This window comes from Delphinus delphis, chromosome 18 (genome assembly GCF_949987515.2).
Source record: "Delphinus delphis chromosome 18, mDelDel1.2, whole genome shotgun sequence".
Taxonomy (NCBI): domain Eukaryota; kingdom Metazoa; phylum Chordata; class Mammalia; order Artiodactyla; family Delphinidae; genus Delphinus; species Delphinus delphis.
In genome coordinates, this window is record NC_082700.1 from 7,103,314 (window position 1) to 7,127,054 (window position 23,741).

Genomic DNA, 23,741 nt, shown 5'->3' on the forward strand with positions numbered 1-23,741 from the left:
TTAACAACAAAACATCTGAAAAAGAAACAAAAATATCCCATTCACATTGGCATCAAAAACAATAAAGTACTTAGGAATAAATTTAACCAAGTGAAAGATCTGTACAATGAAAACTACCAGACTTTAATGAAAGAAACTGAAGGAGACACAAACAAATGGAAAGATATCCTACATTTATGGATCAGAAGATTAATATTGTTAAAATATCCATACTACGCAAAGCCATCTACAGATTCAACACAATCCATGTCAAACTTCCAACGGCGTTTTTCACAGCACTAGAAAGAAGAATCCTAAAATTTGTATGGAGACACAAAAGACCAAAAATAGCCAAAGCAATCATGAGAAAGAAGAACAAAGCCAGAGGCATCACACTTCCTGATTTCAAACTATACTATTGATACAAAACTATAGTAATTAAAACAGTATAAAAACAGACACACAGACCAGTGGAACAGAATAGAGAGCTCAGAAATAAACCCCTGTCACATAATAGTGACAAGGGAGCCAAGAACACTCAATGGGGGAGAGGATAATCTCTTCAACAAATCCTGTTGAGAAAACTGGATAACCACAGCGGAAAAAATGAACTTGAACCCTTATCTTACACCACTCACAAAAATGAACTCGAAATGGATTTAAAAGACTTAAAACATAAGGCCCAATACTGCAAAACCCTAGAAGAAAACAGAGGAAGGAAGCTCCTTGATATTGGTCTTGGTAATGATCTTTTTAGATGACACCAAAAGCACAAGCAACAAAAGCAAAAATCAACAAATGGGACTACATCAAACTAAAAAGCTCCTGTATGCAAAAGAAGCAATACAAATAAATAAATAAAAAGGCAACCTACCAAATGGGAGAAAATATTTGCAAACCATAAATCAGATACGGGGTTAATATCCAAAATGTTAAGTAAATATATATAAAGAACTCATACAAGTCAATAACAACAACAACAACCCAATCAGAAAATGGGGAGAGGAATTAAACAGACAGTTTTCCAGAGAAGACATCCAAATGACCAACATGTACATGAAACTATGCTAAACATTATTAATCATCAGGGAAACGCAAATCAAAACAACAATGAGACATTACCTCGCATCTGTTGGAATGACTATTATCAAGAAGACAAGGGATAAGGGTTGGCAAGGATGTGGAAAGAAGGGAATCCTTGTGCACTGTTGGTGGGAATGAAAATTGGTTCAGCCACTACGGAAAAGAGTATTAAGGTTCCTCAAAAAATTAAAAATAGAACTACCAGACGACCCAACAATTCCACTCCCGGGTATATAACCGAAAGAAATAAAAACAGGATACTGAAGAGATATATGCATTCCCACATTGACTGCAGCTTTATTTACAATAACCAAGATATGAAAACAATGTAAGTGACCACTAACAGATGAATGGATAAAGATGATGTGGTACACATATACTACAATGGAATATTATTCAGCCATGACAAAAAAGGAAACCCTGCCGTTTGCAACAACATGGATAAACCCTGAAGGCATTATGCTAAGTGAGTTAAGTCATACAAAGAAGGACTAATGCATGTTACTTATATGTGGAATCTGAAAAAGCCAAACTTGTAAAAACAGCGAGTTGAAGGGTAGTTACCAGGGGCTGGGAGATGGGGGTGGGGGCAGGGAGTTGGGAAGATGGTGTTTAACGGCACAAACTTGCAACCAGTAGTTAAATAAGTCCTAGAAATCTAATGCACAGCACAGCGATTAAACACTACAATACTGCATCACATACTTCAGAGTTGCTAAGACACTGTATCTTAATTCCCACCAGAAAAAGAAATGATAACTATGTAACGTGATAGAGGTGTTAGCTAAGGCTACTGTGATAATCCTATCACAATATAGAAATATATCAAATCAACAGACTGTACACCTTAAACTTACACAATGCTGTGTCAATTATATCTAAATAAAAATAGTGTCAGCTTTTAGCTTTAAACAAGAAATGTATTTCTAAATTAATGACTTTCAGGAAAAAACAAGGTATTTATTATACATACATAAAATTTTCAAGTCTGATCCATCAAAATGCCATTATATTTACTTTGGAACTTCCTATGACTCTTGAAACAGTGCTTTTTGAGGGGGTAACAGTCACCTTAATCCAAAACACCTGAGGGTGGCTACATCTGAGGAAAGCACTATATTACTGTAGACCTTAGAAAAGAATCATCATCTAGTGTTTTTATAATGGGAATCATAAAATTATCTCTAACTCAGTGGAAAAAAATCCTGAAGGAATAAATTAACTACATTTCACAGTTCTTTAAATGCTTTTAGGAAATTTTAAGAGATCAACAAGCTAAATACATGATCACAGCTACTAACCAAAGGGATATTTATTTTCTATGATGCAACACTCTGGCCACAATATACAACTTCACAAAAAAGGGGACTGAAAGCCAGAAAGACCTAAGCTCAGCTCCTGGTCTAGCCTAACTTACAGGTCAAGGTCTCCCAAACCTCAGTTTCTTTACCTGTGGAATTAATGAAGTTACTCATTCAACGTTGGCTGAATGCCTACTATGTGCCAAACACTGTGTGAGCAGTGGAAGTTTGCTATTTGTTATTTGTTTTGAGTAAATAAAACCATGGTCCTTGCCCTTGCAAAACTCCTAATCTTGTCAAGAGACAAAGAAACACAACATAACTAGGATGAACACTGTTATGCGAGGGAAACCAGAAAAGGCTGCAGAGAAGACAAGCAGTTTAGCTGAGACTCGAAGAATGAATATGAGTTGCTTAGATGGGGACTGTGGTTATTCCTTGAGGAAGAACAGACTATGCAAAGACAGGAAGGCAGCAAAGAAGAAGAGAGACTTTTAATGCAGATGATGCACAGAGCACCAAGAAGATAAACTTCAAGCCTTATTGACACACTAGGGAATTTGCCCTTTAGGGCAAATTTAGGGAAAGGTTAGGGAACCTTTAGGGAAAGGTTAGGTTCCTTCAACACTAAGATTCAGGAAACTGGCTGTATGCCCAACCAGATGAACCCAATTTGTCCACCATTTCATCTAAAGTTGTTAGTCTTTTAAAGCAAAAAAGCTCTGATGCTGACATTATGAAATCTAAAAGAACCTGCTTAACTGATAAATTTATCAGTTAAACTAAAATTTAGGACTAGCAGTAGATTGCTATTGTTTTGATTACAGTAGTAAAACATTCCAAAAGCAAGACAGATGACAAATGATATACTTCTGTTCTTTATCAAATACAAACCCTGTAAACACACGTGTGAAAATTATAAATAGGTATTAAATTTACATGCCCCCCAAAACAGTTTTTCACACTTTGTTCAAATAAAGCTTTACTCTCTTCACTCTGAATATCAATTAACTATAGAAGTACCTAAAGAGAATGTAAGGTCCCAGTTACCTGTGTTCTGCAGGCACAGGGGGCGGCCAAACAGCAGGATCTCTAAATGGTTCATCTTGACAGGACACAGGGAAATCTGGGGGCTTGTCGATTTTAAAACTTTCCAAAGTGCTGACAATACTTTTAACTTGTTCATATTCTTCCAATAATTCCTGCCGAACCTTAAAAAAATAGTCTTTATGCTACAAAATATTTATATAAATTGCAAATAACAAATTGCTATAGAATTCTAGTTTTCTTAATGTTGTTCAAAGTATGCAAAATGGGTAATTAAAACATAGTTTAAAAAAACAACCATTTAAAGTTACATAGGAGGCCAAGAATTGGTTTGAAGACATAAGTGTAATATATATCTTTTCTTAGTGCAAGTCGTTATATATCTTTCATGAAGAAATTCTTTCTACCAAAGAATGTGATGACCATTAAGACAATTTAAAACAAGCAACTAAGTTAGTAAGAAGTTAACCATTCCCAGAAATCTATGTTATGCTAAATACTTTTAATATATTTGTAAGCTTCCTCAAAAATTGTCAGCCAAAATGCTGATAGGAAATCAGCATTTCCTATCCCCAATATCACAAAATACGAAATGACTGTCGTGAGCATCTGAAAGCCTGAAGTGGTGTAATATTGATACTAAGAATTACCCATTTCCAATTTAAATTCTGCCTCACCAAGGTCTGAATCCTCTTCACCTTGTTTAAAATCTTTCAAGTCCTGGCTAAAGTTTATTTTGAGCTCAAAGGCAAGATTTTTCCCATATTTAAAAACCTTCACTGAGCACCAACTATGTGGAAATTCTCATGTTTTTGAACTTTGAGCCCAAACTAATTTTCAAAGACAAGCAGGTAATAGATTGAAAATTACATTTATAAATTAATTTTAACAATTTTAATTTTCTTAACCAGAAAGCACACTTCCCTATAAAGCAGAGCATAAGAAACTTTCCCTTAACTTTATCTCAAATAATATATAGAAAGGAACATATAAGGGAGTCACAGAACCAAAGAAAAATCTAAATTCAACTAATATATGCAATTATAGGCTACACTTAGAGAAATGAAATTTCAGAACCTAACAGAAAGAAACATAGTAGAAGTACCAGAACAAAAATGGTCACTATTTAACACAATTAAGAACAGGTCAAAAATATTTCCATGCTAGATTAATAAACAACTCCTGCCTGGGGCTAGGATGCAGGATAGAACACAACTAAAAATTTCAACTTGAGTTAAAGCGAGTGTATTGTTCTCACTCAACATAATTTGGTTAACACTTAAGTTGGAAAATAAGCCAAATTTACCCTGAAAACTTAGTAAACCATCAATTTCTGACCAGTGGAAAACTTAAAAGAAACACTTGAAAGGCATTAGCACATAAATGAAACTTCAAAGAAATGCCTGACTTTGTACTTTTAATTTTAAAAGGATTTTAAGTTTTAAGAGTAAGTGGGGAAATTCTAATTCAAGTTTTTATTAACTGTAATATTATATAACCAAGTTGTATAGTCAAGAGACACAGCAAATATATTAGTGTTTTTTATTAGATTACTGACTCCTTTGTATTTATAAGCAGTCTTTCAAAAGAAGAGGAAATCTTCTTAAAGGAAAAGTTTTATGAAATGAGTCAAAATTACATGTAAAATGAAAGGGGAAAGGGCAAGTAGAAATACCTTATTTCAAAAATTTGTAATCACACACAATTAGTCAACTGATCAGGGAAAAGAATTAAAAGTAGATTCAATTTGAATTAAATATCTTCAAAATATGTCTCATAAAATATATTATCAAAAGTATATAAAATATTAACTGGGAAAGACAGAAAACTATTCAGAGTACATTTTAAATATATTTCAGTATTCAGACAAATAAGAGCTATTTACAAAAATCTCAAACTAATTTTCTAACTCTTATCTTTCAAGTATAACAGACCGCTGCCCTCATTCACTGAATACTTGAACGTGACCTTACCTGCTGCCATTTGCCTTTGACAGCTGGGTCTCTGACTGACTGGCAATGTCTCTGAATCTGCTGTATCACCCCCTGGTAATATACCATTGATGAGTCATAATTTCCAAGAAGTGCATATTCTCTTCCTTTCTTTGCATTGTCACAAATCTCAGCCAAATTCATCTTTCAGAGACCTAAACATAAAATATGACTTTTTATTAAGTTTTCAGTACTGACTTTAAAGTATTTCTTATTATGATTTAAAAGATCTGCTTAAAACTACTTTGAAAGTCAAAATGGTTCTCTCACTCTTTGAGGTTATCTGAATGCATCTTATAATACTGAACAAAATTCCCAATTTTGGAAATACAAAGGAGATCACAAAAGAACACACAAAGAGATAATAAGGAGACAAATTACACAGCTCTGAACTATCGATTTATGTTACAGGTAAATAAATTAGACACTAGTTCTCCTTGCTCATTTATAATTACTACACGCTGCAATAATAGTAAAGATGAACTTGCTTTATTTTAGTCCACCTATTCTTGACAATGTAAAAATAAATATATGAATATCTCACATTTTCCAATGACATCAACAATTAAAACTGCAGAAACTATTTCTCACTAAAACTATTTGGCCCCAAGAACAAAAAGTTAAGGAACTTTTTGACTTAAGGAACACATTTTAAAAGAACAGCCTATAGTTGTCCATGCATCGTTTGTATACATTTAATTGTTCCATACAATTTAAATCTAAGCAAAAACCTGTGAATTAAACTACCTGAGCTCTTTTTGCTCCTCATGTTGTAATCTTCTATGACCCTGTCATTTGTAGCTTTTTGTCTGTGCAAATAACTATCATTAATCTTTCCCCTTCTATAAGATGCTAGGAAAAAATATCATCTGAACCTCTGGTTTCCACCAAAGCCCTCCAGCCCAGTAATTCTGGCTTTTCTTCCAGGCTTCTCTAAAGTCTCCCAAGATCATCCAAGGCTTCTAAGCAAAGCTGCTTTCCACCGAAAACTACAAAGAGTAGGAAGTCCAGAGATACAGGAGAATGACATCTTGGGAATGAGTCCAAATTGACCTACTCTTATTTCCTGGAACAGTAAACCAATGAATACACTTGGTAGAGAAAAATCAAAATATTTCTCCATGCCTTCCTGAGGGAGTTAAATTTTGATGTGGGTAGCTTGGCCCTTCCTCTCTACTTCTTATCTATTCTTAAGGGGCTCAAAAACTCTTCCTCAAAATTAACTGTCTCTAGTTCTAGTCATTTCAGCTGACTCCAGTACATTTCTGAGAATAAAATTGTTTCCTTTATGTGTTTTGGCATATTATTTGCCCCTTCTCCAGGCATAGGTTCCTTGAAGGCAGCATCTATGTTACTTGAGAATCACACTGCAGCAAATAGTACACTACTGTTACACAGTAAGAAATGTCAACATTCAGTAGATCTACCCACAGAAAATAGGACAACCACGGAAAGCCTCCTCTTCAAATTAGAACAATTCTTCAAATTAGTCACTGTGAGACAAAAGCATTAATTCTGCTAATATGTACAGGTACACAAATATGCAGACTGAAAATATCTCGATGGAAAGCAGGGGTCAGCAAACTTTTTCTGTAAAGGGCCAGAGAGTAAATATTTTTAGCTTTGAGGGGCAATGGGCAAAATCGAGGATATTATGTAAGTACTTATATAATGAGACAAAAATGTCCACAATTTTTATCGACAAAATTCAAAATATTATAGTAGTAATAGTTGAGTACCACTTTTTGCAAAACAGGTCTACTAATAAGAAAGGAACTCTTTTGTGGGGGGATATTTCATGTAGTTCAGATTCAAAGTTACTGTTCCCTATCATCAAAAGCAATTGCAAATGTTCGTATGTTAATGCTGCTCTTTAATAATACTTATGCATTTCATGTTTAAAAGTGTCTTTTTACCCAGATAGGTACTGTCACATAATGATATCAAATCACAAGCATATGATTTCATCCAGCATATTCACTGTTTGGAAAGCATTTAAAGATTTTATTCTTCTCTTGATAATGTCTTTTAGCATGTCATTACATTGCATGTTAATCACTTCCAATTGAAGGGTAAGTGGAAGTACCTCAATTACACAGTTAAATGGATTTCATAATATGGAAATTTCCTTTGCACTTGCATCAAAGTAGTTTGAGCTCAAAAAAATATACTGAAAATCTGGGTGGGAATGGAGATCTCACTTCTTTGCTTTAACTTTTGACAGCAAGGAAAGCTATATAAAATAGCTTGGTATTACTTGTGATTCAAACATTAGTTGGCATTGAAATAACTTTTAGTTTTGCATATAAGCACTGTTTGGTCCTGTAATTTTCAGTTGATTCATAAAGAAACATTATTAAGTCTGCAGCCAAACTGATTTCCAAAGCCATTCAGTGTTCAGTAATAGTGGGTGAGAGCAGTTCCTCTCATTCAGAAAAATTTCAAATCAGCCCTTAGCTCAAGCGATTACAATAGAACTTTACCACTACAAGCCACCAAACTGCTGTGTGGCAGGGGCAAGTCTATTTCTGACAAAGATTCATGGAACTGACAATGGCTAAGTCCTCAAGAGCAACACTCGAGTCTTAAGACACTAATGCTTCCTCACTACATGATAGATTCAAATATTCTCTGCAAAACACCTGCTGATAAAAAAAAACAGTGAAGGGCTTCCCTGGTGGCACAGTGGTTAAGAATCCGCCTGCCAATGCAGGGGACATGGGTTCGAGCCCTGGTCCGGGAAGATCCCACATGGCACAGAGCAACTAAGCCTGTGCACCACAACTACTGAGCCTGTGCACTAGGCCCCACGAGCCATAACTACTGAGCCAGCATGCTGCAACTACTGAAGCCTATGCACCTACAGCCCCTGCTCTGCAACAAAAGAAGCCACCGCAATGAGAAGCCCATGCGCTGCAATGAAGAGGAGCCCCTGCTCACAGCAACTAGAGAAAGCCCGTGTGCAGCAACGAAGACCCAACACAGCCAAAAATAAATAAAATAAAAAATAAATAAAATTTTAAAAAACAGTGAAGAGCCAACAACTTTAACCATGCTACATTTTCACAGCTTTGTAAATTTGTTCACCTAAGCCTTTTTCTGTTCTACACATATTTTTTGCCACCCCGAGTTTCAACACATCTTAACAGATTCCACTTCAGGTTGTACAGAATTCGTGTTTTCTCAACTTTTTATAAGTATTCCTGTCTGTAGCTATTCCACAAATACTATTCATTAAATGTAATTTTTCAGTAACTTCAAACTCAGCATTGACTTCTCAAATAAACACTTAAGTTGTTTTGGTAACATCTGTCAATTCATCAAGAGCCAAGGAAAACCAATCAAAATCATTTGCCTTGTTTTATTTAATTGATTATTGATGTCCTCAATAGCAACTGTTCTCACCAGAAGGCTAATAGTCACAAGCAAGTTTATTTTCTCCAGACACATTTCTTTGGCTGCTACAATCAAACAAGATTTACTTAAATTACCATTGGTAAATGACTTCCTTGTTTGGCCAACAAATGAGACACTCAGAAACTTACTCTGGGTGCAGCCTGATTTTCGTTTTTTAATTTTGTGAAGAAATTCTGCTTAAAAAGATATTCCTTTTTAAGTTTTCTAACCACTGCTTTCCTATGAATTGGGAATACCATGACGAGTGATTCTCTGGTAATGTCAGTGTAAATTGTATGTCTTTAGCACAGCTATAGTGTCATTGCATAACAATCAAAATGCTTTGTCATTTACTTCGATATTCTACACTCCACTGTGCTTTAAAAGTATAAATATGTCAAGTCCATTTTTCTCATCTTTTCTTGTTTTGACATGATGGGAATCCGCTGACAATAAATGAAGTAAAATGTCACAGTACAGTGATATGCAGGGCACGTGAAACACTGTGATTATAGTGCACACCAAGCAGCAGTGCAAAGCAACGGGAACATCACGAAGTCTCTACTCCAACTACTGAACTCTGCACAAAAGTAGCCATAAACAATATGTAAACAAATGAGTGTGGTTGTGTTCCAATAAAACTTTATTTATAGACACTGATATCTGAATTTCATTTATTTTCACGTCACAGAACACTATTCTTCTTTTGACTTCTTTAACCGTTAAAAAAAAGGAAAATAACATTCTTAGTTCATGGGCCATACAAAAATAAGGAGCAGATTGAATTTGGCCCCCAGACTATAGGTTGCCAACTCCTGCTTTCAGCTTGTCTTAAGACTCTAGGAAAATAAACACATATTAACCCAAAAGAAGTAGAAGGAAGAACATAATAAGGTTAAGAGCAAAAATCAATAAAATAGAACAGAAAAAAAAAAAAAGAAATTTCTATGTAGCCAAAAGCTGGTTCTTTGGAAAGATCATTAAAAATGATTAAACCTCTAGTATTACTGACCAAGAAAGGGAGAGAGAAAACACAAATTACCAAAATCAGAAATGATGGAGGGGTTATCACTACAAACTTTAGAGCTATTAAAAGGCAAAAGAGGGCTTAATGAAATGGACAAGTTCTATGAAAGTCACAACATACCAAAGCTATTTCTCAAGAAGAAACAGAGTAATTAATCTGAATAGTCCTCTGTCAATCAATGAAATTCAATTTGTAATTTAAAATCTTTCCACCAAAAAAACCCCAAAATAAACAAACAAAAAAAACTCCCAAAACACTCCAAATCCAAAAGGTTTCACAAGTGAATCCTCTCAAGTACTCAGGGAAAAAATAAACCAATTCCAAACAAACTCTCTCAGAAAAAGGAAGAGGTGGAAAAACCGCCAACTCATACTTTAAGGCCAGCTTTACCCTGATACCAAAACCAGACATTATAAGAAAAGAAATTTACCTACCAGTATCCCTCAGGAACACAGATACAAAAATATTTAAATTTTAGCTAATCAAGTCCAGTATATAAAAAGGATAACACATTATGACCAAGTGGGGCTTATACCAAAAATTCAAGGTGGTTTCTATTAAAAAACCAATCAGTATAATTTTTTTTTTTTTTTTGGCGATACGCGGGCCTCTCACTGTTGTGGCCTCTCCCGTTGCGGAGCACAGGCTCCGGATGCGCAGGCTCAGCGGCCATGGCTCACGGGCCCAGCCGCTCCGCGGCATGTGGCATCTTCCCAGACCGGGGCACGAACCCGTGTCCCCTGCATCGGCAGGCGGACTCTCAACCACTGAGCCACCAGGGAAGCCCGATGAATCTTTTTATATAGATCAAATTATCATTTTGTAATGTAACTACTACCTGATCTACCTGCTTAACGTGGTCAAGTAAAGTCACAGAACATGGCCTTTTGTCAAAGAGAACTGAGAATCCTGCCATGTTGTTGGTAAGGAAGGGGGAGAAGGGGGAGAGAAAGGCCTCCGGTTACGGAGCACTTCAGGTTTACCTCCGTTAAACTGTCTAATCTTCCCAAAAATCTTATAGATAGCATTAACATCTTTTTTGAGTGGGGCGCAGGTCTGGAAACATGCGCATGATCACATGGAAAATAAGCTGTAGTTCCAGAAGTGGACAACAGATCTATCTGACCCCTCCCACTGCACCACACTCAGGAAATGATCCTTGGAGAAATGTTCTCTGTAAAAGAATATCACTGTATATGTTGAGAAACTAAAGTATTGATCCAAAAGATCTGTAAGGGTCTTTCTAGTTTTAGTGTGATATTTATACAAATAGACAGCAATTATCAGTTTAAATGAATAAATCTAAAGTTATTGAGGAATGGTCCAATCATAAGTTCTTGGCCTGAATTCTCTTCTCTTCAGAACACATTAGGATATTGGTTTCCTCACTATTTTAAGCTTCCCCTTAGTAAACCAATCAAATTATAAGGAAAAAAAAATTGCACCGCCTGGTGTTTTGCTGTCATCTAATCAATGAAACAATTCTTACTTGTCCTAGCTCAGGTTCCATAGTGGCTATTTCAAATCTCCACTATTCTCCTTTCCTAACCCCAATCTCATCTCTCATCAATTGACGTTTACTTCTATCCACCTCTTAGGGGCCATAAGCTTTGAACTCTCACCTTTTACCACCCAACCTATAAATACCTGTATCTATTCGCATCTCTTCCTTTTTCAGAGCATCTCCCCTCCTATCAACACTAGCATGCTGCCTAGTAACACAGCTAGAACTTAGCTGCTGCTTATGAAACGTACCAAATTCATTCTAGCCTAATTCTTCCACCCTGCTCATCCCATCCTTTCCTACTTTCTCAGGGATCTCGATCAGCTCTCTCCTCGCTCTTCGTCGCCTACATTGTCACACATTTCCTCTTTATTGGCTCTTTCCTTAATAGCTTGTCATCAATCTTTAAAAAAAAAACCTATAAACCTCTTTTAGTTTGCCTCAACTCTTTTTCTTCACAGTCAAGCTTCTTTAAAAAGAAGTGTGACTGGAAATTTTAATGTTAAGGAAGTACTGTTGAATTTTTTAAGTAGGCAATACTACAGTTCTATTTTTTTTTAAAGAATCCTTAACTTTCAAAGATACATAATGAAATAATTACAGATAAAAAGATATGATATCTGAGTGTAGCTTTAAAATAATCCATGGGACTTCCCTGGTGGTGCAGTGGTTAAGAATCCGCCTGCCAGTGTTGGCAGGGGACACCGTTCAATCCCTGGTCCAGGAAGATTCCCACGTGCCGCAGAGCAACTAAGCCCGCACACCACAACTACTGAGCCCGCGAGCCACAACTACTGAAGCCCGCGCGCCTAGAGCCCGTGCTCCGCAACAAGAGAAGCCACCGCAATGAGAAGCCTACGCACCACAACGAAGAGGAGCCCCTGCTCACTGCAACTAGAGAAAGCCCGTGCGCAGCAACGAACATCCAATGCAGCCAAAAATAAAAATTAATTAAAAAAGAAATAAATAAAATTATCCAAATGTGGGCAGAGATTATAGACGAAACAAAATTGGTCATGTGTTCATTCTCCAAGCTAGGTGATGGCTACATGGGGCTCATTATTCTGTTTTCTTTTGTGTATGTATTAATACGGAAACTCTTTTCAAGTAGCCTATGCCCAGATTCCTCTTCTTCATTTTTGCAAAGTTTAGAAATGATGTGCAGTCACCAAATCCACTGGACACATTTCAATCTTTGCCTTACTCACCCTCTCCGAGGCACCTGGACCACTCCCTCCCTGCTTCCTGCTTTCCTCTCCTTCGTCATTTGTTATGATGCTTTCTGCGGTTCTTCTCCTTGCTCTCTGCCTCCTGACCTCTCAGCCTCATCTGTGGGCTCCCACTTCCTTTCAAACACCTCCCTCTCCCCAGAAACTCAACTCCCCTGTAAATGCTGCTGTTTCTCAAGAGATCCACATCCAAACCTCTTCTTTTTTCATAGCTACACATTCCTCCTATGTGAGCTGGTCCATTCTCTCCTGTAACTACTTATCTACACGTAAACCTCTACCTCTGAGCTCTGTCCAGAACTCTGGATACAAATGCCTCCTTCCCTGAATATCAAGGAACCTTGAACAAATACTCAAAAGTAAACCGATTTATCTTTATCTTTTGCCCCCGATAAAAACCTGCTCCTCCTCGTCTCAATCAGTGGTTTCAATATCCCATCAGTCATCCTAGCCAGAAAACTAAGAATCATTTGTCTTAGGATTCCAAATCTTTCTAGCCCCCAACATCCAAACTCTTATCAAGTCATATCAATTTTACCTCTTAAATACTCCTGCAATCCATCTCTTCCCATAACTCCGACTGCTTACTTTAGGCTCTTTTCCTTACTGGACTTTTTTTTTCCCCCCCTAAAACTGGTTTTCCTATCACCTCTCTCCTGGATCCATTCTCCACACTGGAGCCGGAGGTCTTTCTAAAATCCAAACCCAATAAATGGCACTACTCCATCAGAAATTCTTCAACAGTCACCCCATGTTGAGGAAAAAATTCTAAACGCTTTGTCATGGTACCAAGTACTTCGAGACCTGGTCTCTCCCACTACATTGCAAGTATTCTGGGATTTAGTCATCAGAATGACCTAGGGTTCCGCAAACACAAAGCACTCCAATTTTTCCTTTGCTTTTGTAATGCCATTTGCCTAGAATGACTCTCCTCAGCCTCTCTCCAGGAAAAGCTTAAGCAACTTTCCTAACACAAGTCAAATGTCACATCATTCTGGAGGCTTCTCCTAATCTCCCTAGACAGAGTCAGGATCTTTCTTCCAAAGGGTGTGGAGAACGGCATGAGTGGTTGAGATCATGACTGAGATGAGCTAGACCCACGTGGGTTGAAATCCCAGGTTCACATCTTATCAGCTATGCCTTTGGGCAAGGTCTCTAAGGCTGTTTCCTCATCTCTAGATAACAGCAGTGGGATTGCATGCAAAATACGCCAGAGTACCTCCCACAAAGTAAGTATTCAATACACGTCACTGTGATATTACCACGTATTCCCACTCGAGGCTCACAGCAACTTGCACCTCTCTCCCACACTACTGTGATGACACGAATGTGTGCCCACGCAGGACACAGACTATATTCTATCATCTCTCAATTCCCACCACCTGGCATCTATTGCCTGGCAATAATAGGTCCTTAACAAATCTTGAATGAATAAATAAGGTATTTCAAATCCTTATACTGTATACCGTAAGGTCTTGATTTTTTTCTAGTGGTCTTACTAAACCTACTTTTTATCTCCTCCTATGAAACTGCTACTTTTAGTATAGTTTACAGAGGCCAACTTCATTTAATGGAAATAAAAGGAATTTTATAGTGGCCTTATGATGTTTTCTTGTTTTAAAACATACACACACAAAATAAGCCCACAATACATCAATAATTTCCCAACATACCACTGTAAAATGCCAAATTTCTAGGATGGTATTCTACCTATCGAAAAATGTTAAAGGGTAGACAAGGCAGGTTTTCTACATCTGTGTCAGCTTCCTTACCGCCAGGGCCTGAGCAAACTTCAGGTGCTAAGGTGTATTCCAGAGCATTAAGAAAAAGAAAGAAAGAAAGAACACGGCGCTTTTCATTCTGAAAAATGGTCCTGAGAAATTCTGAAAAATGTTATAAAAAATAATTATTACTACCCACTGCTAAAAAAAATGAAATAAAAAGACAAGTCTGTATTTCAAAAACATTAGTGATTTAAAGTTGAACTGAGGTTTCAAATAGAATCAAAATATGTGTCGGCAGTGTTCAGGCTAGTAGGCAGGGGTGGATCTTGACCCTCAATAAATAAAATGCAAAACGCAAAACGGTAAAAATATCAGATACTACCATATAACAGCATGGTATCTTTTCTCTACTTCTACACTTAACCTTTAAACATTAATGCCCTTTGAGTAATTATTAATCAATGGGTTTAATTAATGCAAACACCTCCTAACTACTTCAGAACAAATCTGATCAAATACCTAGAAATAAAGGAGGGAATCAGGGAAAAGGAGAAACGCCTGTTAAAATATAGTTTTTCGGGTCTCCCATCAAACGTGTGCCATACATACGGTTCTGCACCGAGAGGCAGCAACCTGAGGGGGAGAGGCGCCGAAGGCCCGAGGCCCTGCAGCCTGCGCGGCCGCTCCTCCCAGAGACTACGCGGGGCGGTGGCCGGGCCGGGGTGGGGCCAGTTCTGCAACCGGGGCGGGCCAAATGGCGGGGCGGAAAGCCCGAGTCTCACCTCCACTTCCCCTTCCCAGCGCTCAGAACCCAATTCCGCGACCACCCCAGAACCCCCCTCAACACAAAGAGAAAGATTGTCTCTCCCCGCTCGGCTCAAAGTTTATCGGTCTTTCCCAGCTGTCGGGGACGCCGGGCTTTGTAGTTCTCCCGTCCAGGCCGCCCCGCCAAGGCCGCGAGCCCAAGGAGCCGCTGAACTACAATCCCCATCATGCCATGCGCTCCCGCGGCTCTCCCCGTCCCGCACGGCACGCACTGCCTCCCCCGCCGCGCACAGCCGCCGCCTCTCCCGCGGCGGGAGCAGGGGTGGGGCTGTCAAACCGGATACCCCACCAGCGGCTCTGTAGCTGGCGCCCGTCTCCTTCGGATTCATTACCTAGGTGCCGCAGGTCGACCGACCGTTTTGCTGCGGTCCAGGTGGGGTGGGGGTGGGGCATAGGCCGCCGCCGCCGCGGAGTCCGTTAGTTCGCGACGTGCGTGTAGAGGCGGCGGCGGCGGCGTACGGTTGCCATGGCAGCCGTGGGCCTGTAGGGCGTGGGGCTCGAAGTCAGCTCTGGGGAGGAGCCTGGGAACCCACCCAGGTGCCGGGGCAGGGAGGCACTAGGGTGCGCCTAGGAGCGGAGGGAGACGGTGGCATTGAGGGGGACGGGTGACGAATTGAACTCCGGTGCTGCCGATGAGCCCTGCGCGGCAGCGTCCAATCCCCGTGGCAGGACGCGTGTCCGTTCTCTCGGCGAGCGCGTCGAGCCTGCTCTATTCTGAGACGATGCCTGTGGCGTCAGAGGAAGGAGCGGCGCCAGGCTCTTTAAAGGTCGCTGGTCCAGCCCTTCCCTCGCCGCCTATCCTGGCATCCCCGCGGGCCCTGCCTCGAGGCATGTTTGGAACCTAAGTCACCTCTTTTGAGTTTTTTCACCAGTAAAACCGAGTTTGCAACCTCTCACACCTCCTTTCTGCCATTTTCTGTGTAGGATAGAAACGAATCATTTAGTGAAGTGTAATGCATGCGGCCTTTAGGATTATTCGGGAGGCTTGAGAATTTGTAAATGGCATTGATTTCACTTGAACATTGATCTATAATATTTCTTAAATAATCGTATGTGGGCTGGCCATGACCCGTCTCAGAGATGCCGTGAGTCTAAAACCCACTTCTTCGTTCACGCCCTGCCGCTACACTGGGTGGCTGATAACCAGGGGCAACTTAATTGGTCTGATGCTCAACGTTTTAATCTGCAAAATGGAGGTAAGAGCCATTTCACAGTGCTCGTGAGAAATAAAAGCACTGATGCTGATGAAGCATTCTAAAACAAAGCCTGGCATTCAACAGTAACTTTTAAATATTAGTTCTTTGATCCATCGTGATAAGAGCCAGAAGGGTGGGCGCCTGGAGGTGAGGGTGTGGTTTGACTGAAGAGGGAATTTTTCTGTAGTGATAGAAAAGCTCTATATCTTGCTTAGATTTGGGTTCCAAGGGTATATGCATTTGTCAAAACTCATGAAATGCTACACTTGAGATTTGTACATTTCACTGTAGGTAAATTTACCTCAAAAAAAAGAACATTAAAATAACAGCTATTATTATTAGAGCTGTAGACTCTCATAGAGACCACAGACATATTCTAGGTCCAGTCTCCAGAGTGTGCAGGTGAGGAAAATGAGGCATATAGATTTAAGTAAATGGAGGAGGAAGGAGGCATTACTGACCCTGTCATTTTCTAGTAATAAAAGCCTCTTGAGAATTTATGATTGAAAATAGCAAGCTGCTGTGTGTCATCAGTTTTCAGTCGGGGTCACCTTGTCCACAGAGATTTTGTGGAAGGCCAGTGTTCTCTCCAAGACTGCATATGCCTTGGGGGCTTACAATTTCAGGGTCACTTCTGGCTCTGAGCTCTTGTTTTCTCTAAATAGTTAGACTGCCTCACATCTCACCTCCTGCAACGCTTTTTTCTCCTGCTGACACACAATGTGGAAAGCAGACTCTTTTCGGTTGTTCGTATAGCAGACTCTTCTGAAGGTTTGTAGCAACCAAAGCGTTCTGAATGAAAGATGCAAATAACCTAAAATTATAATTCCCTGCTCTTAAAAGTCCTTCAGTATCCCAGCGGCCTTGGTATCCACCGACCCCCATCCTCTTTTAGTATGAACCGCAGCTTCCCACTCTCCATCATCTCTGTGGTCCCATCCCTCCCGTCCTATTTTCTCTCCTTATATAGTACTTTTACTTATCTCTGTCTCCGAATCTATACTTAGGGTCACCTTCCATTCCTAAACTGTTTATCAAAGTATTTTCCTACACACAAAAAAGTGCCTTGCCAAGAGAAGCTGTAATGCCAGCTATTAAAATAATTGTCTTCACCCCAGAATATTTCTGCATATTCTATTTGATTCAGCCCACATTATAGTTACTCAATAAGTAAGCAGCTTACGCACATGATGTGTTTAGGCTACCTACAGAGTGGATTCAATTATGAGAACTATTTAGTATAAGTTAGGAAGCAGTTGATAGTAGCTAGAATCTGATGTCCAAGAGAAAGAAAAGAAACCAAAGTCTTGGTGGTCACAGCTTATATTGTGCAGAAGAAATGACAGCATTCAAACAAGAAAATCCAGAACAAAACCTAAGTATTAAGCAATCACAGAAGCAACACCCGGACCTGTCACCTCTAGCAATTTGGTCACAACTGTGCATATATTTTAAGGCTATAAATAGACTTTCCTTTACTCCTGGGGAAGATGATACTGATCGGCTCCCAGCTGAACACATGTTTAGTCAGGGTGACAGGTTCACCTGATCCATCGATCCTTCACCTGGTTTCCTGTGTTCACAGTCACTTGCACTTGCAAAGCAGCTGGCTGGGGTCGCAGTGCAGCCTACAACCATGAAGAGGTCTCCAAACGCAAGGTCCCAACGCATAACCCTCCTTGTTTTCTGAAGTTGGGATCCCAGAGCCTCCATGCAGCAGGACAAGCCCCTTGAGGAGAGTGGATGACAGCAGCGAAAGGAAACAGCTGCTTTGCAGGAAGCTGAAGGAGGGCAGTCATGCACAGGAAGACCACGAGCCACTGAAGCACAGCCTTAAAAAACAGCGTGGCTCTGGATGGCTGGGAAACTACGGGGACTGCCTGTAAACTTTAGGTGGGTGTTTTCACTGGATACTTTCTACCAGTTGAAGTGATAGTTAAACACACTGTGCAAATTCAAAAGATGGGGCTGAAAGTAATAACAGATTAATCTCCCGAGATAGACAATATGGTGAAGAGCCACCGCCCTCATTAAAGAGACTTTGCGGGAATTCCCTGGTGGTCCAGTGGTGAGGACTCATCGCTTTCACTGCTGTGGCCCGGGTTCTATCCCTGGTCAGGGAACTAAGATCCCACAAGCCACAAGACAGCCAAAAAAAAAAAAAAGAGAGAGAGACTCGGCGCTTCTGGTTCAAAGCCAGAAGTTTTCCCTCAGTCCTCAGTCCCCTGGCCTTGGTAGCCTTTGACTTTACTGACCTCCCTCCTTTGTGCCCCGTGCCCTTGGTTCTCTTCAAAGCATCGTCACTGCGTTCTTCACCAGCTCTCCTACCTGCTCCTTAAACGTGGGAATGGTTCCCAGCGTTCAGTCCATAGAGCCTGTCCATGTACAAGGCTTCGTCTTGGCCCCGGGCAACACTCAGATTTCCCTCACTGGTTTTGGCCCCCAGGTCCCAGCGCTGCAGCAAGCATGCAGGGGCTTGTTCTACTGTTCTACTGTCCTCTTCACCTGGAATGCTCCCCCCTCCACTAAATTCTACCTGTTCTATCAAAACTAACTCAGGCCTTTACATGGAACCTTTCCAGATCGTTCCTGCTCACAATCCTACTCTCCTGCCCTGTACTCACAGTATTTCCCACCTGTGTCACCCTCGGACAACTAACCACACTGCCTCGTGACAGATCACGTACTGATTACTCGTTGGCTTTTGTCTTTTCTCCTCACTAGCTTTCAAGCTCCTCTGATGTGCATTTCCGGGTATTCCCCAAAACATCTTTATAATACCTTTTCTGTAAAAAGGACACAAATATTTTTGATTGGTGGCTCCTTAGCTTTTCTCCTTAGGGCAACCTCCTCTCTGGTGGTCCTCCCCCTTCTAGTACATGCAGGACACTTGCAGCTTCTTAATACATCCTGAACTGGTGGACCCTGACCAATATGGATCGTGAAGTAAAATATATTTCCTCCTGTGAATGTCGGTGGAAAAGAGCCAAGAACACTACCTTAGAGGAGTCGGGGTTCTTAAATAAACAAACAGGTGTCCTGCATGTCGAGGGACCAGTCCTGCCAGGTAGAGGTGCTGTGCATTTCAGGTCTGCGAAAAGCGAAGACCCAGCTCCTCCACAGAAGCTGTCTCTGTTGGACCCCAGGCCTACTCTGGCCCCTGAGCCTCACTGCCAATGAGCCTGCAGTGTTCTCCCAGAGCTTGGCCTGAACCCCAAGCTTCGTCTGGAATCTGACCTCTCTCAGAATGTGGACACTCAGCTTTTTCACTTGCTACCCTTGTATTCCTCATTGGCAAGTGGGAGCAAATAGCTAATGATGCAGAAAGCCAGGAAGTGGTACCAGGGGCCTCATAACGTGAATGCAAGGGGAGGATTAAAAAGATTTTCAGGGCAGCAATTTTGTCTCTCTGATGCTGTCTTTTCTTAAAGGTAATGGAGGAGATAATAAGAGAAGGAAATGAAGAAACTGGTACCTGTGTTTCTGTCTTATCCAGCCAAAATGAGGCTTTGCTCTGTTTTATTCACGAACTGTACTTCTGCTTCAGTGCTTCCGTTAGAAGTGAGACTTTCTTTAAAGACCAGCGTCACTTAATCACATATTCCTAATGAAAAGAACTGCTCCCCATTTTAGGGATTCAGAATATTTCCTATGTGTGCCAAAATAAACAGAAAACCTCTTGGCAGTAGCCTGTGGGGATTCTCCTTGCTTGTGATTCTGTATTTCTTTATGCTGATTTAGAAATATGAACAGAAAACTCAGGATTCAAGGTTGTTAAGTGGATTTGTAGCACTCTGGAGTGTTGTGGGTACATAACTCAATGAATGAACCCATAGTCCCCTGTGACAGCTGGAGTCACGGGATTTCTTTGAGCACTGCAGTAAGTCATCGTGAATACTCAGCAAGGTGCTAACACATTCGCAGTGCTTCTTTCCCCTAACTATTGTAGGACCTTATATTTAGTAGAAGGACACATAACCAAATGTGCATTACTCGAAAATGTTGGCAAGAGTTACTTCGTTTGTGACAAGCAGAATATCTTCTAGCGAATTGAAAAGCACGTCACCTTCTGATTCAGCCACTGAAGCATGTTACGATGTAGGTGGCGTGTCGCAGAGGAAAAGCAGCTTGTGATCAGGTTTTCTATTCTTAGAAGGCAGTCTTGTGGCAAGCAACCCCAGCCATGAAACATTGCAGGTCTGAATGAAAAACGGAACAGTTCAGCTGGGATCCCCTTCCTCCTTCCCATTGCAAGAAAATACAAGCCACTCTAGAGGGACCCTCCCATTCCTGGAATACCTTTTTCCCCCCTGGTTTCCTGTGTCCTGTTCTACTGTGACTATAGAACGGAGAAGGATGGAGTTGGGAGGCGCAATTCCATCTCCTTTTCTGGCTCTTGCTTTTCTGCTACATTTTAGGTCTTCTTTGTGATTTATGTGCATAAATGCTACAACGTCATAAATACTGGCTGCATGAATCATTCCTAAATGGTTAACTACTCAAGCAAACCGTTCATCATCCCATCTCTCCTTGGTATTCTCTGCTTGTATTCACCAGGCTGCCGCCTTCCTTTCTCAAATCTCACCTCAAATTTCATGTTTCCAGAAAACCCTCACTAAGAGCTGTGATAAAGAATTCTAACAGCCCTTACTCAACCTCATCTCTGTCCCTTTTCCCCCCAACTTACCTGTTCCCGCTCTCTGAAAGTGAAGTTACAATGACGTGAAGTAGGACAGCAATTACACAAGTTTTGTAAAGTGTCTTCTTGATCTGTGCCAGGATTTACAGCCTCATGGCCAATAAGCATTTCAGTATTGTTTTGTTTTGTTTAACATGTAAAACATACATGAAAAGCATAGAGTTGCATAACAACAACACCTGGTACCCACCACATCCTGATTTGCATTTTGATTATTTTTCAGATGCATGTTTTTTACTATTACTCTATGTTGTAAGCATTCTATAATATTGTTTTATGGGTTTTCAAGCTTTATATAAATGTTATACTATGCTTTCTTGAGATTGCCTTTTCCTGTTCAAAGTTGTGTTTCTGAGGTTGATCCATGTTTATAAACATAAAGTTAGTTCATTCATTTTATTTATTTGTGTATTATTTCTGGCTGCGTTGGGTCTTTGCTGCTGCGCGCGGGCATTCTCTAGTTGCGGCGAGTGGGGGCTACTCTTCGTTGTGGTGCGCATGTTTCTCATTGCGGTGGCTTCTCTTGTTGCGGAGCACGGGCTCTAGGCGCACGGGCTTCAGTGGTTGTGGCTCGTGGGCTCTAGAGCGCAGGCTCAGTAGTTGTGGCACACGGGCTTAGCTGCTCTGCGGTATGTGGGATCTTCCCGGACCAGGGCTGGAACCCATGTCCCCTGCACTGGCAGGCGTATTCTTAACCACTGCGCCACCAGGGAAGCCCATTTCATTCATTCTAATTGCTGTAACAATATAATACAGTTCGTCCATTTTCTATTGATGGATATTTAGGTCGTTTTCAACCCTGATGTCTTCAGGCATTCAGGCTGCTATAACAAAAAACCACAGACTGGACGGCATATAAACAACAGAAATTTATTTTTCACAGTTCTGGAAGCTAGGAACCAGCAGATTCGGTGTGAGATTTCTAGTCATGGACGGCTGTCTTCTTGCTGTGTCCTCCCATGGCAGATGGGGAGAGGGAGCCCTCTGGAGTCTCTTTTAAAAGGGCAGTAATCCCTGGGCTTATGAACTGGGGAGATGGGACAGAAACATTCAGTCTATAGCAGTCCACCCTTGGCCATCCAAAATTTATGTTGTACTCACATGTCAACTCAAAAGTGTAAAGTCCAAGATCTCCTCCAAATACCATCTAAATCAGATATGGTGAGACTCAAGGTAAGATTTATCCTGAGGCAAATTCCCCAGCTGTGAGCCTGCGCTTCCAAAATACAAAGTGGTAGGATGGTCACAGGACAGGTGTTCCCAGTCCAAAGCGGAGAAATGGGAAAGAAGAAAGCAGAGACAGGCCCCACCCCCGTGGCTCCATGCCTCGTTGGTCCCCTCCTGTGAAGCCTAGCTGGAGGCAGCCATGCCCCCGGGGCTCCTACACTCTCTGGGCAGTATGGATGCTGCCACAGTTTGCTGCCCGAGCCGCACCTGGGGCAGCCGGGGAGCATCCTGCCTGCGTGCAGGTTGCGGACATGTGAGGCAAAGCAGTGCTGCCGGCTATCCCTGAGCTCCTGAGAGCGCCAGTGGCCCCTCCTGCTCTCTCCCGCCCTGAACACAGGCCTGTGATGCAAGTGGCAGCCCTGACAATCTCTGCATCACCTTGGGGGGGAGGGTTATTCTTCCGTTGTCTTGGAGAAGACCTCCTGGCTTCTGTGGAGGTGGCGGATCCCCACCCACCTCCTTATCGAATGCTCGCTTGGCCACATCCTTCGTGTTCTCTCCCAAAGAGCCCTTCTCATTCTTGTCAATATGGACACTGAGAATTTTACAAATCTTTAAGTTCTGTTTCCTTTTGTTAGTAACAATTTCATCTTTAAGTCATTTCTCTCTTTTCACATTTTACCCTAAATAGTCAGGAAGAATCAGGCTACTTCTGCAACTCTTTGCTTAGAAACTGCTTCAGCTAAATATCCAACTTCATTGCTTGCAAGTTCTAACTTCCACAAAACATTAGAACATGAACACAATTCAGTTCTTTGCCACTTTATAAAAAGTACGGCCTTTCCTCTATTGTGCAATAAAATGTTCCTCATTTCCAGCTAAGCCTTCATCAGAATGGCTTTTTCCATCTCTATTTCTACAACATTCTGTTCAGGATTACTTAAAAGGATTGAGGCTTTCTCTATGGCTCTCGTCAGAATCGCCCCTAATGGTCTGTTCATGGCAATGTTGGCTTTTTCTAGCAGGCACCTCAAAACTCTTCAAGCCTCTACCCATCACCCAGTTCCAAAGCCACTTCCACATTTTTGAGTGTTTATTACTGCAGCACCCCACTCCTGGGACTTCACTGATACTAAAGATTGTAGAGTGAATATTCTTGGATCTTACCTTGTGCATATGTATAAAAGTCTTTTAGGGCTTATGTCAAGAAGTAGAATAATGGATGGTAAAGCATGTTCATCTTCAATTTTCTGAGATTTTGCCCATTATTTCCTAAAGTGGTTATTCCATTTACAGTCACAGTGCAAAAGAATTCCTGCTTCACCATATCTTGGAATTATCCAGCATTTTTATTTTGCTGGTCTAATGAGCATGGAAGTATGAAGGTGTATTTGGGTTTGAAATGGGTATCTCTGTATGAGTGTTGCTGGTCAGGAATATGAGGCTGAAACCAAGGAGGCAGAGGAAGTCAAATATAAATTAGACAGTGTATTATCTATTGCTGCATAATGAATTACCGCAATCTTATGGGCTCAGGATAGCACACAGTTATTATCGCAATTTCTGTGGGTCA

General features: G+C 40.8%; 1 protein-coding gene across 9 annotated transcripts in view; it reads right to left on the reverse strand.

Annotated features, from left to right (window-relative positions):
• KATNAL1 (katanin catalytic subunit A1 like 1) overlaps nt 1-15,781 on the reverse strand; it is a 76,723-nt gene extending 60,942 nt beyond the window's left edge. For 3 of the 9 annotated variants that reach the window (XM_069540030.1, XM_069540029.1, XM_059995954.1), the window contains exons 1-3: nt 15,064-15,142; nt 5,384-5,556; nt 3,414-3,574 (exon numbers count right to left, since the gene is read on the reverse strand). In XM_069540030.1, the coding sequence (XP_069396131.1) occupies nt 3,414-3,574; nt 5,384-5,545 (323 nt within the window). In that variant the 5' untranslated portion in view covers nt 5,546-5,556; nt 15,064-15,142. Of the gene's footprint in view, nt 1-3,413; nt 3,575-5,383; nt 5,557-13,095; nt 13,553-14,329; nt 14,754-14,800; nt 14,905-15,063; nt 15,143-15,438 lie in introns of those variants that run through there. The other 6 variants (XM_059995957.1, XM_059995955.1, XM_059995956.1 and 3 more) reach the window with 6 other exon arrangements.
• Between the last annotated feature and the right edge of the window lie 7,960 nt (nt 15,782-23,741).